This window comes from Falco peregrinus, chromosome 4 (genome assembly GCF_023634155.1).
Source record: "Falco peregrinus isolate bFalPer1 chromosome 4, bFalPer1.pri, whole genome shotgun sequence".
Taxonomy (NCBI): domain Eukaryota; kingdom Metazoa; phylum Chordata; class Aves; order Falconiformes; family Falconidae; genus Falco; species Falco peregrinus.
The window spans coordinates 52,646,432-52,659,659 of NC_073724.1; the positions used below are offsets into that span (position 1 = coordinate 52,646,432).

At 49.7% G+C, this 13,228-nt stretch overlaps 1 protein-coding gene across 2 annotated transcripts in view; it reads right to left on the reverse strand.

Moving 5' to 3' along the window:
• LONRF2 (LON peptidase N-terminal domain and ring finger 2) overlaps positions 1 to 5,873 on the reverse strand; it is a 37,074-nt gene extending 31,201 nt beyond the window's left edge. The window contains exon 1 of one of the 2 annotated variants that reach the window (XM_055802048.1): positions 4,696 to 5,873. In XM_055802048.1, the coding sequence (XP_055658023.1) occupies positions 4,696 to 5,452 (757 nt within the window). In that variant the 5' untranslated portion in view covers positions 5,453 to 5,873. The remainder of the gene's footprint in view (positions 1 to 4,695) is intronic. The other variant, XM_055802047.1, reaches the window with a different exon arrangement.
• Positions 5,874 to 13,228: the final 7,355 nt, after the last annotated feature.

Here is a 13,228-nt window from a genome sequence, read left to right on the forward strand (position 1 = left end):
AAAAGGACCCCTTTGCACTAATATCTGTCCTTAACTCCATGTTTTTAAAACTCTGATACAACCAAGCTTTATCTCCTAAGTGCTTATTCTGAACCCCCTGGGGATGGAGCCAGGGAGATTAAAATGCTGGGCAATTTGAGCAGCTACATGCATTAGCTATCCTCCCTTCCCAGGAGAAACCTGTTTCTGCTCCGAAAGAGTCCATCACACCAGAAGTAAACACAACCACTCTGAGGGATTGCTGCAAATTTTACTGCTCTCTAGAGACAGCAACAATTCCCAGGCTTGGCAGACTTTGCAGCAGTGGGTAATTACACACCAGAGCCAACATGCCTCTTGCAAAAACAAGGTGTCCTGGCATGCCGGTGTCCAGATAACAATGTGTGCTACTCTGTTAGGAGCCAGACACAATGGCACAGCACACAGCAGGCAAGCAAGCACCTGCTTCGCTGCACCACAGGAGCCAGCGCACAGCCATCCCTCCCCACCTGACACAGCTCATTCAGGATTAGGGTCAGGCAGGCACAGCAGAGCCACAGCCCTGCGTGCAGGCTTGAGAGACCACCCGAGAGCTGTAACCACTGACAGCTCAGGAACCAGAGCCACTGCAAAGACAGCAGCAGCAACAGAAGCCAGAGGACTGCACTGCTGAGCTGTTTACCTCTGAGCAGGCATCTTCAGGCTTATTTACAGGGAAGGCGCAAGATGCTAACAGGCCATCTCAGTAGGAAGAAGGGCACAGTGAAATGCCCACCGAAGGCACAAGCCACTGCCACCCAAACCCTCTTACACTCTTTGTGTGTTTGCTTACAAGCAGGCCCTCACCCCAAGGATAGCTCAGTCTCCTTCAGAGCTGTATAGCATCCAATTGTAAAATCTGCAGACTAGTACAGCATGCTCCTACCTGGCCTGCCTAAGACAGTATCTTTTGATAAATACTGTTCCCTAAAAGTGAACTGTGTTTTCATGTTCCCACCCCACCATGACAGTCTTTGGCCATATGAAGTTACACATGGTACTTGGGAAAAGCCCTATTCATTATCTTCCCTATGAAGCAACAACCACCTGCTACCTCTGTAACTGGGAATTGCTTTCTAGAAAGAGAAAAAAACAAAACACTCCCACAAGCACATCCTCAAATGCCCACATTAATTTGTCACTGAAATCTATCTTCCTTTAGTTTCAGACACACAGCTTAAAGGGTCTGTACACCTGGATACAGAGACAGCTGTAGTCCTCCCAGGCACAGTCCCTCCAGACAGCATCTCATCACAGAGCAGCAGGTGACAGGAAAAAGAGTGCAGAAAGCACCTACTGCACACACAAAAAAAATCCCCAAACAAAAAACCCCAACCCTGCACACATATGATAAATATATTTCAGTTTAATTGACCTAAAAGTTCATATAATCAGAAGACCAATTAGAAGAGAAGTGACGACAGAAAAGAAACCCACCTCATACCCCAACTCCTTTCATTTCATCTGCCTAAGGACCAGCCCCAAGAGCAAGATTTGGCAATACTTGGCATTATGATGGCTGAACAACATAAACCTTGGCACAAAGAGTGATCCAGCTGGAAACAAATGCTTCCTTTCAAGCAGCCTGACATGTGCTTGCTTTGAAGCTGTGGAAATTAGATACCTTGCAATAATGAGGGATCTATTCCAACCTCTACAGCAGCAAAAAAGACAGCAACTTTGTTTAAAACAGCAGAGATCACCAAGCTGCAGGCATCTCAAGAGGACTAGAAAGATCAAATAGTAAAGCTGATTTCCTTAAAATGAACAACAAAAAACCTCACACACCCACACTTCAATCCATAGCAGACTCTGATAGAGGGAGCACGGGAGCAGTAGCGGCACTGTAAATCAGATAGTCTTGCAAAAGCTTGCTTTTAGCAAGTATGTTCATCTTTTGTTGTTAACTAACTAGTTCAGCTGGAAAAGTTGACAATTTGAAGGCATACGGACCTCTTCTGAGACCAGACTGTACTGGAAATAAGCATACTGGCTATATGACAGGAGACTTTTATAGTTTAGACTTGAAGCGCCTGCAAATCAGAAGACAGAAGGTTGCAACGAGAATGAAAAGAAGAGATTGGTAACTGGAAAACTTGCTTTAATATTACATCACACAAAGCCAGTTGTTGCAGATGAAGCAGGAAAGTACTCCACAAGAAGCACCAGTAAAGAAATCCCACCAATCCTTGCGTCCTGCCAAGAAGCCTGGAGTTTTACCTAACTTTATACAGCAATTGTATAATCAGTGTATACATGTGCCTTCACCCTCTAAAAAGAAATTAAAAGGATACCCATGCCCTTGACTCAATAGTAATACATAAGCATCTTGGAGGCTAAAAAAAAATCAGTTATTTTCTCACGCACCGACAGTCTTAAATACCTGACAGTGGCTCATAAGCATTTCAAGTTGCCCATATGCCAACACTTAAGAAGTACTAACAGTCAGAAGACAGCCATGGTGGGATTTTGTTGTTGTTTGTTTGGGTTTGGCTGGTTGTTTTTTTTTTTCCTCTGCTATTTACTGTGTTATGTGGCTGGAAAGCAAGAAGGCAACTCCAGCAAGCCAAAAGGCAACACCAGATGAACACTAAGAATTTCAGAACGTGAGGCTCAGACAGCAGTTTGACCTGTGAGAAATGGCACTGGCACACACAAAACAGTGTTTTTAGAAGGTGAAGGGCTGGGGGGCGGGCTGCCCTTCAGCAACAGGAATTTGTCTCTGCTACTGGGAAGTTAGCAAGTATCAGCCTATGGTTTTAGGATTTCAAAAGCTAGCAAGATACCTGCTATTATTTTTAATAAGACATTTAAAAAAAATCTTGTTAAGCAATTTTAGCATTACTGACAGGGTGAGGAGTTTCTGAACAGATTCCCAGCGTGCTTGGAAAATCACAGAAAACAGCAATAAGGACACAAGGGAGTTATCTCAAGACCCCGATGCAGAGCAGCCACGGCTGGACATGTGTGCTCCAGGGACAGGAAGGGGAAGGACAGGCTGTGCAGTTGCGCTAGCAACACGCTACAGTCTTCCCTCTCCTTTCACCCCTGCACAGACACAGCAAGAAGCACACACGACAGTAAGAAACAGTCCTCTAAAAATCACATCAAGTACTTATTTCATTGGAGAGATGACACTTTCCCCAGCAGTGGGACCCTGAACCCAATACATTAAGAGGCTCCACTACTGAAAGAAAACTCGGTGGATCCACCCGTGACCTACATCAAGCCTCTCCCCTCCCTCTGCTTCACCTTCCTTCTTGGGTTCTCCATCCTGCCCTACTTTAAGAGAGATTACTTCAGCTAAACCACGTAATAGTTTTACAGAGAGACTCAGCTAGGACTGAAAACTTGTCGCATCTAGCTGGAAAACTGGAATAAATAGCAGAAGTAATGGTTTCCACAGCCAGCATCAGCTGTGAAGCAACAGTATTGCCATGCAGTCACCAAGTCTTGTACCTCTGCTGTCATGCAACCACAGCAAAAAAAAAACCAAACAAAAGCAAGTCAGGGACTAGCATAGTGGTGCGTTTCTCTCCACAGCTGCCAGCAAAATAATAATTAAAAAAAATATATCAGAAGCATTTATCCTTAGATGTAAAAACTAGGCACAAGCAAAGTAATTTTAATCAAAGCAGGGAAGGAGCTTTTCCAAACAGGAAAGACAGTTTTCTCTACATTTGTCTTCCAAAGAGATTTACCCGCAGGATTTCATCTCTACTAACATGATGACCGAGGCTTTCTCCCCCTTCCTCGTCAATTAAACCGGACATCTATCACGCTCAGGCCGGAGGAGTGGCAGATCCCGGGGGATTTGCTGAGATCCCGGCTCCACGCCTCTCTCCAGGCGTCTGAGATACTCATGGTGTTGTACCACCCCCACCGCTTGCAGAGCAAACAAGCCGGGAGCACGCACGCACACAAGCATTACTATAAGGCTACAACCGAGCGAGCAGGATCCACCTACTACTCGGCACAGAGACTGAAAACAACCTAGTTCTGATAAACTACGGCTGCCATCGGTTTGTCCGAGGAAGAAGGTAGACTGTGCCATTTTTCTTGAAATCCAGGCTCCAGAGAACACTTTGCACACAGAAATGCTGCATGCCTATAGAGAGGTTACACTCAAAACACAGGCGGACCATCTCCACCAGCCAAAACGCGGATTTATCTCTAGTATTTTGCGCAGTGTAAGGTAAAGGAAAAATTCTGAGCCTTTATGCCTATTGATGTTGCCCTAAAGGTTTTTAAGGGCTGCGTTCTGCTGAAGATACAACCTTGCAGCTGAATGAATCCGACCCACACGGTCTTTTCTTCCACAAAACCGCGGCACGACCGCTCCTGCGTTATCTTTTACTAAAAGATGGTTTCCCCAGAAATAGGAAAGCGGGTTTTCTAGAAATACTGCATAATGAGTCATAGACTGCAAGCAGCTAAACGCCAGGCACCTTCTGAGCAAGGACAAAAATAACAGCGGAACAAAAATAGCCATTCGCTTGGGGGGGGTGGGGGGTGAGGAAACCCGCTGGGAGGACTCATTCTGAAAACTTCCCCCAGGTGCCCCCTCCCACCACCCACCACAGCCCCCCGGCCCGCAGCAGCCGTGCGGGGAAGGGGCTGCCCCCGCCTCGCCCCCTCCTCCTCCTCCTCCGCCCGCCCCCCTTCCCCGCTCCTCACCCATCTCCAGGGCCTGGTTGTACTTCTCCAGGGCGGCCGGCAGCTCCTGCCGCTCCCGCAGCGCGTCGCCCTCGGCGCGGAGCCGCCGCGCCCGGCTCTCGGCGCCGAACCACTTGTGCAGCAGGTTGCCCAGCACCACGTTGACCCGCGGGCGGGCGGCGGGCGACGGCGGCGAGGCGGCGGCGGGGGTCGGCTCGGCGGGGCGGCGCGGGCGGTGGCAGCGGCCGCAGTCGCCCGGCTCGGCGCAGCGGCGGCAGTGGGTGTGCCCGCAGTGCAGGGTCACCGGCTCGCACAGCAGCCGCCGGCACAGCGGGCAGGCGAAGAGCTCGGGCGGGCGGCAGCACGCCGGGTCGCCCAGCACCTCGCCCTCCGCCCCGCCGCCGCCGGGGCCGCCGCTCCCCCAGGGCGGGAGGCGCAGCTCCTTGTCACGGATGCTGAGGGCGAAGCTCTCGGCCAGCTCCCGCAGCTCCTCGGGCCGCAGCCGCGCAAGCCGCGCCGCCGCGCCGTAGGCGTCCAGCGCCTCGGCCATGCGGCCGGCCCGCGCCAGCGCGTCGGCGCGTCGGAGGCACAGGCCCCGCTCGGGCTGCGGCAGCCCCGCCAGCTCCGAGCCGTAGATCTCGGCCGCCAGCTCGAAGTTGCCGCCGCGGAAGGCCTCCTCCGCCACCTGCAGCATCTCGGCGCAGGGTCCCGCCGCCGCGGACCTGGTCCCGGCCCCGGCGGCGGGGGGCAGCGCGCAGGGCCCCGGGCCCAGCTCCATGCCCGCGCCGCGCCGCCGGCCCCCGGCCGCCCTACTCCATGCCGGGCCCGCGGCGCTGCCGACTCCGGCTCCTTCCTGGGAGGAGGCGGCGACGGAAGGGAGGGAGGGAGGGAGGGAGGGGGCGGGTCACACCGCTGCAGCAGGGGGGCGGCTCCCGGGACGGGGGATGGCGGAGGGGAGGGAGAGGATGGCGGGCAGCTCGCACCGCCCCCGCGGGCCCGGCTCCCGGCTTATGTAAGGGGCGGCCGGTTGTGTAAGCCGCCTCCGGCCGCCCTTCCCCGGGGCGGCGGCGCGGAGGGAGCCGCGCTTCTCCCCTACCTCCGGGCCCGCCCGGCGGCCGCTGCCAGGTGCCGGTGCCGCACGTGCCCGCCTGCCGCCGCCCCGCCCCGCCCGCACGTGCGCCCGGCCCACCGGCGGCGGCGGCTGCCGCGGGAGCGGGGCGGTGGGGGGGGTGGGTTTCCGCTGTGCGGCCCCCGCTGGGCTCGGCCTCTTCCTTCCCGTTTCCTGGTGCCCGGCCTTAACCGCTTCCTCGCCGCGGGGCGACGGAGGGGGGGCAGCCCCGCCCCTCCCGCCGCCGCCGGGACCCCCCCGGGCTCCGCCGCGCGTGGGGCGAGCAGCACCGCACGGGGGTCCGGGGCGCGGTACCCGCTGCGGCGCCGTTGGGTTTCCCTGGTCCCCGAGGACGCGAGAACGTGTTGTCTCGCACAGAACAGACCGAAAATACTAACGTTTCCCGAAGAGCCCGGCGCCAGCAAACCGGCAGCGCTGCCGGCCCAGCTTGGGACCCGCGAGTCGTGCTGAGCGCTGGCTTGTGTATCGGCAGCAACAATAAAGATAATGCAGCTGGAAGTTAGTTAATCATGCGTGAGTCAGAAAGGAATCCAACTTGCTCCGCAGGAACAACAGGAGTGAAAAAAAAAAAAATAGGCAACGTTTATTTTAGACACAGCTGTAAACAAACCGTTCGGAGCAGCAGAGAGCCTGTCAGACGAACGGTGAGGCGCTTTTGGGATTGTAGCCGGACAGCAGACGGTGTTTCAGTCTTTGCCTCTCTCCTGCTAGGCCTTAAGCCCCCCAGGTGACGGCCTCTTAGCCCCCGTTAGGAAAATCTCATTCCTCAACTGTTGCACCAAGCAGTCTTTATAACATGAAATTGAATGAACTTTTTTAAGATGTCCACAGCTTACGTCATATACTGCAGAGTCATGCTTAAGTAAGCATAGATATTCGTGGTGAAGTAAGTGTGACCAAAGGACCCGAGCTCACCGCAAGGATGACAGCCCCCACCCTGAGGGTAGGGACCTTTGTTTCTCAGAATCTCAAAGCCATCCGTGAAGGATACCCCTGGACTGTGGAGGTCACACCAGCATCCTAGCCCCTCCAACACCTCTGTGAAAACCCACCCCCCACACCCCTTATCTGGCACCATAGATACAAGAAACTAGCAAGACCAACTCCAGGGATGTCTAGGTCAATAAAGAAGCAGGTGGATGATGGCTGTAAAAGTACAGTTGCTTTGCAAAACAGTGACGTGTGTGCATCAAGTTGTTCCATGACCTAGCCATTTTGCACTGATAACGTTTCTAACAGTGGTTCTTTGAGTGATGCTCACCAGCCTGACACTTGCACCACCCTCCTTGGCTCAGGGTTTCTCCCCAGAAGCTGACCTCAGCTGCCTGTCACTATTTTATCATTCCCTTTCCTGACATTTTCACTTGGAATTAGGATGGGATTGAATCATCTTGCTGTTTTATCAAACTCACCTGGGGACATGACTGATAGCACAGAGGACAGAAGCGGTGCGGCTGATTCTCCTCTGCCGTATGAAGGACAAGCCACAGAGTCTTGGACAGATGATGAAAACGTTGACCCACCACTTGAGCCAGCCCCCAGCATTATTCTCTGGTTCCTGGGACCTTGACAAGGAGCAGCAGCATTTTTCCTGATGGCTCCCATCCTGCTCCCCTGCTCTTTGGCTGGGAACCCCCCAGCGGCCCTCTTCACTTTCCCGTGGAAGGAGAGAGCAGGTGAGTCCGTCCTGCCATGCCACATTTCCCCACGTGTCTTGGGATTGCCGCATGATGGCCCTTCACCTCCAGTCATCCCTTCTGGCGGGCGGCTTGTGGGGCACCAGCTCAGGTGGGCGTATTGAGCACGGCCAGTCAGCCCCCCCATCTGCAGCTGCTCTTGTGTCATGCTGGCGTGCTGGGATGGCTGCGGTCCTTTCCTCATCTATGCTTAGCAGGTGCTTCTAGAAGAACCTGCTGCAAAGTGAGGCTACTACTTTATTTAGCAACACGATCAATAGCTTCTTGGCATGCAGCCTCTGTTTTTTCCAAGACATCTATTTGCAAGGGAACGAAATTACCTCGCTGCTGTTCAAACTGACTCAGCGTGCCATCTTTTCCCTTTTTCTCACGCACAGAATTGCTTGCCACCAGTGTCTGAGCACACCTGCGTCGCTCTTCTCCTCAGTGCTTGTTTTGGAGGCCGTGTTCTTTCACAAGTCTTCTTGCTCTATGACACGGTTCATTTGTACGTCTGGCTGTGGCATTACCTTGCAGTTGTATCTGCTGATTCCCTACCTGAGCTAAAAAGCCACTTTGATACAGCTCCCTTTTGCAACATCGATAAGAATTCACTGAGCCACAGATCTTGGATGGATGGTGAAAACATGGACTCACCACTTGAGCCACCCCAAAGTATTAATACTTTGCAGGAAAGAATGATAGCCTAAGAAACAGCAAGAACAGAGGGAAAGAAACTAAAGTAAAATTATTAATGATCTATACTAAAAAAGCTCATGCTTCTCACTGAAATTATCAGTAGTATGCCTACCTCAGCAAATGTGACCAGGAGACTCCTGCCAAGATGTTCTGGTGGAACAGGTGCCCCACGATGTGGTTGTGTGGTTTATGGCTTCTTTTGGATGAACTACAAGTGACTGATTGTGACAGTCACAAAGCAGAATGCATTTTTCGTGAAGGATCTGAAGCCCAACTTGAAACACTGAGGTTGATTTATAATTTTTATTAGAAGAAAAGCTGTAGCTACGGCGTAGGATTGAAACATCGCCTACTGCAGGAGATGAAGGACCCTCCTCTAGTACTCCCCAAAACGATGGCAAAACTTCTGCTGGCTTCATTATCTTAAAAGAACCCCACCAACACTCAAAATTAGCCACTATGTGGCAGGTTGTTAGAGGTGCTCCCCGTTAGCAGTATTATTTTCCTGTTAATAGTATGCTGCCACTTAGGAGTGGCCTCATCACGCTCTCTCAAGCAACATGCAGAAGTCTATTTGCTTTCCAAGGGGAGAATTACAGGTGCTTACTCCACTGAGTCACTGTTACACACTTTGAAGTTGATATGAGGTTTCCTTTAAGTTTGTAGCTGAATTTTCAACTTCTTCCCGAGGCTCAGCTTTCCCAGGGTTTTCGCCAGGGTTGAATTTTTCTTGAAGTTTGAAGGGGAAAGGAGGATATGAAACAATTTCGAAATGACAGCATTTACATGTGTGGAGGGTATTTTTAATTCCTCTAACACTTTTCTGTTCCAAGGTAGTTTGAAGTGTTAAACTCCAGTTTGTTTTGATGATCTCACATGGAGGAAATCTGTGTGTTATTGTTTTGGAATAAGTTAATTAGGATATAATCTGTGCACAGGCACATACACATATACCATGCTAGAATGCTACAGAAGTTGTAAAGTCAAAGACACAAAAATCAGGGCACAGCATAATGAAGGCTGTGTATGCTTATTTAATGTCTCCTTCATGCATCAACCTGACATGATTTTAATTAATCACATACTATTCTCTCTGCAGGATACATGCCACAAGAAAGAAGAGAGTCGGTTAACGGGCATCCAAATAGTAATGTTCTCCCTGGTCACTGTGCAGTCCCCTGCACCTTTTAATTTGTATTAGTCATACCTTGCTACAGTAGCAGAATTATAAATTTCCTCATGTGTTTTTCTATGCAGCATTGAAATATTTCATAAATATCACACATTTACATTTTAAACAAGAGCATGAGTCAAAAGGAGTAAATAGTACATGTATTACCAGCTGGGAAGTTGAGGTACAGGTGAATTAAGCCCAGAGTGGCCACTGACCTCTGGGTGGGTGGCACTCGATTTAGAAATTTCAGAATATGATTTTTCAGCTACGCAGGTAATTTCAGAATTACAGCTTGCTTCAATTGAGCTGCAATGGGACTGAGGTGCTGAGACTCTGGGATTAGTTTGGGCCTCTGCTGGAGCACTCTGCAAATGAGAGCTATACAATTAGCGATCCCCCTCCATGATGGCATGATGTAAATGCCTTACACTTTGGCACAAAGAAAACCCATGGTGGAGCACAGAATGCAGTCCTTCCAGCCAGCACTCAACGGCTTTTCTCCTTCCTTAATCACTGCCTCATTTATTTCAAGCTTGCCAGCTTTCAAAAGAAAAGGTCACTGTAAGATTATTACTACTAAAGTCTTTGTCAGCTTAATGAATTTGCCCCAGCTGAAATTTTTTTTAAGAAAACCTTGTTCAGAAGTATCATTTTTATAACAAAGTTGCAGGGTAGTGCCAATAATGAAAAAGGTGCTAGCTAAAATCTATTGATGTTAAACATAACAAAGATTATTTTTTCCCCTGGAAGATGTGTAATACGTTAATCCAGCTGCTGTGAATTGGAGGAGCTAGGACTGTTTCTGGAGGTTCTCGTGCTTCCTTGCAACATCCCAGACAGGGAGATGGATCTTGTCTTTTCAGCGTGACATACGTGTATCATGTACAAAGGATGTTATTCTTAACTACATCCTGCACGGGCTGACTGGAAGATTAAACAGCTTAATAATTGTCCGACAAATCATCAACACATCCTATGATGCAAAAGGAGCCAATTAAAGTGTACTGCTGGATTCCCTTCCAACAGCTGCCACGCAGAGCAAGCAGCTCCTCACTTCAAGATAAGCACTGTTAAGAAAATCCCCTTCCCTAACTCTTATCTCAGGAAGCCTTTATAGCGTGAAAGTGTGTTAACTTTGTTAATATATGCATTAGTTCACATTATACACTGTAATGTAATAAGGTAGTGAAATTTTACTGGAGCCTGGTATTGTTCACACTCAAGTAAAACAAACTAAAGGATATCCCAGCCCTGGAAGCTGAGAGCTATCCATGAAGGTAGAGCATACCGCGGGACAACTGAGATAGCACTAGCATCCTATGCCCTCAAACAGGTCTTTGAAACCCTCCCAGCATTTTCTAGCCTCCTAGATAAGTAACTCGAGCACAACTGACTCCAGGGACCTCTGGATCAATAGACAAGCAGCAAGACTGTTGCAAAAATACTGTTGCTTTGCAAAGTTTTACTGCGATTAGTAATCAGTAGTGTGGGTGTTAGTGATTAGTCAAATCATGTTGTACCTGAACATTTGAAGGATCTAAGAACCCTGTGTGAAACCACATTCAAAGTGCCCCAGTTCGGCTGGGATACCTCATGCACATGAATATTTACTCCTGTAATTCTCTACGTTGCATCCAAGCCTCACCCCTCGGTCGGCATGGGCCAGCTGCAAATTTTCCTGACAGCACCTATTTTGTAATTGGAGGATTACAGGGAGGGTGACACCAGCAGTAGTGCCCGGTAGGCTGGGGAGTGGCTGCCATCCTGGCACACACTGCTGTGGATGCAATTAGCTCACCTGAAGGAGGTCTTTTTCCATATCAGTTGCTTTGCTATTCCCTAGCATAGAGTTGAGGAATTTTTCAGTCTTGTTCAGTAAGCATCAGCTTGGATTTTCAGAATATCACAAATACTTTCCATTGTGCTGGTTCACATGCCTGAAGAAATAGCAAGACCTGCGTTTCTCTCTGTTGCTGGCAGCATCAGGGCATTAGGCAGGCAGAGGGCTGGAGTGGGGCATCCTCTCACTGGCCACTGATCTCCATCCACCTCTGGATACCCAGGGTCAGTTTGCCCACCGAGCAGGAGGGGGTTCTGCAAACAAATCCGTGGTGAAAATGGGTCAAGTTACACCTGTGTTGCAACCCCTGTATGAACTGCAGCTTAGCAAAGCCCCACTCACACTCCTCTGGATCTGCACGTGCTGAAGTGCAGCAGCATCTGAAGCAGGCTGAAAGCTAATGACCCAAGCAAGCATTTACCCCGCAGGGGTGGAAAGTGCTGTCACCCAGGCTCATGTTGCACCAGGGTATCCTGAAGTTCAGTGAGATGACACATGCCATGGCAAGACCCTTCTGGCATTTAGCATTGAGCTCATTTTAAAAAGCAAGAGAGCATACTGCAGTTGGTGGCATCCCAAGTTCTTTCTGGTGCCAGCCACCCATGTGGGTGGTCATCCACCTGGCTGGTGGACACAACAGGTGGCACCTCTGCGGGTACAGGACATCTATTGGCATCTGGGGGCCTCTCCCATTTCTGCAGGGCTGCACAAACATTTTTCAGGGACATGGGCTGCCTTGGAAATACAGATGCGGGATCAGCATTTCTCAAGGTACCCTCTCTCCTGGTCCTGCTAGGCCATCATTATCGTCTGTTTTATTTTACTCCTGAAATGCTTGACTTTTGCGTACCTATAATCTTACATCTCTCTTTTCACATGGCATTTTTTCACTGACAGACATCTTATTTTCCAACTACTACTATTAGCAGAAAAAGGACTCACTGACATGTAGCACTCTGCCCTGTTTCATGAAGGATTCCCCTATAGTTTTACAACGTCAGTGTGACGCTGCACACCAGCAAGTCTTCTCTGAGACTGCTGTGGAACAGATCTTCTAGGAGCCTACAGAAGGACATCCTGATGATCCTCCAGCATCCTATCTGTGATCATTGTTTCCCTCAGTGCATGTGCCAAGGCCCAGGTACTATCCTCATTAATAGCGGTGGGAAGGCTGTCATTTCAGTGGTACTGCCTGGGATTCATGAAAGGCAAAGCTGGACCTCAAGCATGACTTTCCCCACTTTAAAATTCTTGGTCAGTGGCAATCCAGCATGAGAAAGGTGAATAGCATCAATTAGATGCACGCGTGAGATACAGTTTTGCCTGCAAGAAACTTTCTTGTCCTGTTCTGATTGCTTCTTTGCTGTGAGTCAGCCTATGACACATTTTCACAAAACTCCCAGACATTATGCTTACAAAAATAAATGTGGGTCAGACAGGAAAAACATTGCGAAGAGCTGACAGTGTTAAGCTAGAAAAGAGATCACGTCCCTGCAGGTGGAGACCAGTGCAATGTCTTGCTCTCCCTGGAAACTACTGGTCGCTGTCTTCATGACCCCACTCAGGGAATACTCTGGGAGGCCATGCTGCAGCAATCCAATTTCAATTATAAAGTGATTTCTGGTAAGGTGCTCAGAATGGGCCCTTCACAAAGCACCCATCACCTTGAACCTCATTGCTGTCATCAGCTCAAACATTAGAAATCACCAATGACAGCCCTGGCCCTAAAAGTCTAACAGCCTACAAAACGCATCAGCAGGTTGGAATATAAAATTTGGAGAGAACACAGCAAAAAATATATGTCTGTTTTTCTTTGTCAGTCAACAGCAGACAGGACAAGGCATGTTTCCACCTCCTAAACAATGAGTGTTTGTCCTTTTTTTTTTTTTCCTTTTTGGCAGAGGCAAGTATTGGAAGAAGTGTGTAGTGGTTTTGCATATTTTGATTAAATGCTGATTTTGGGTCGCCATAGCAGAGCAGGCTGCTCCAGCAGAAAGGTCAGCCATCACGTTCTGTGGGGTGCAGCCAAGGGGATG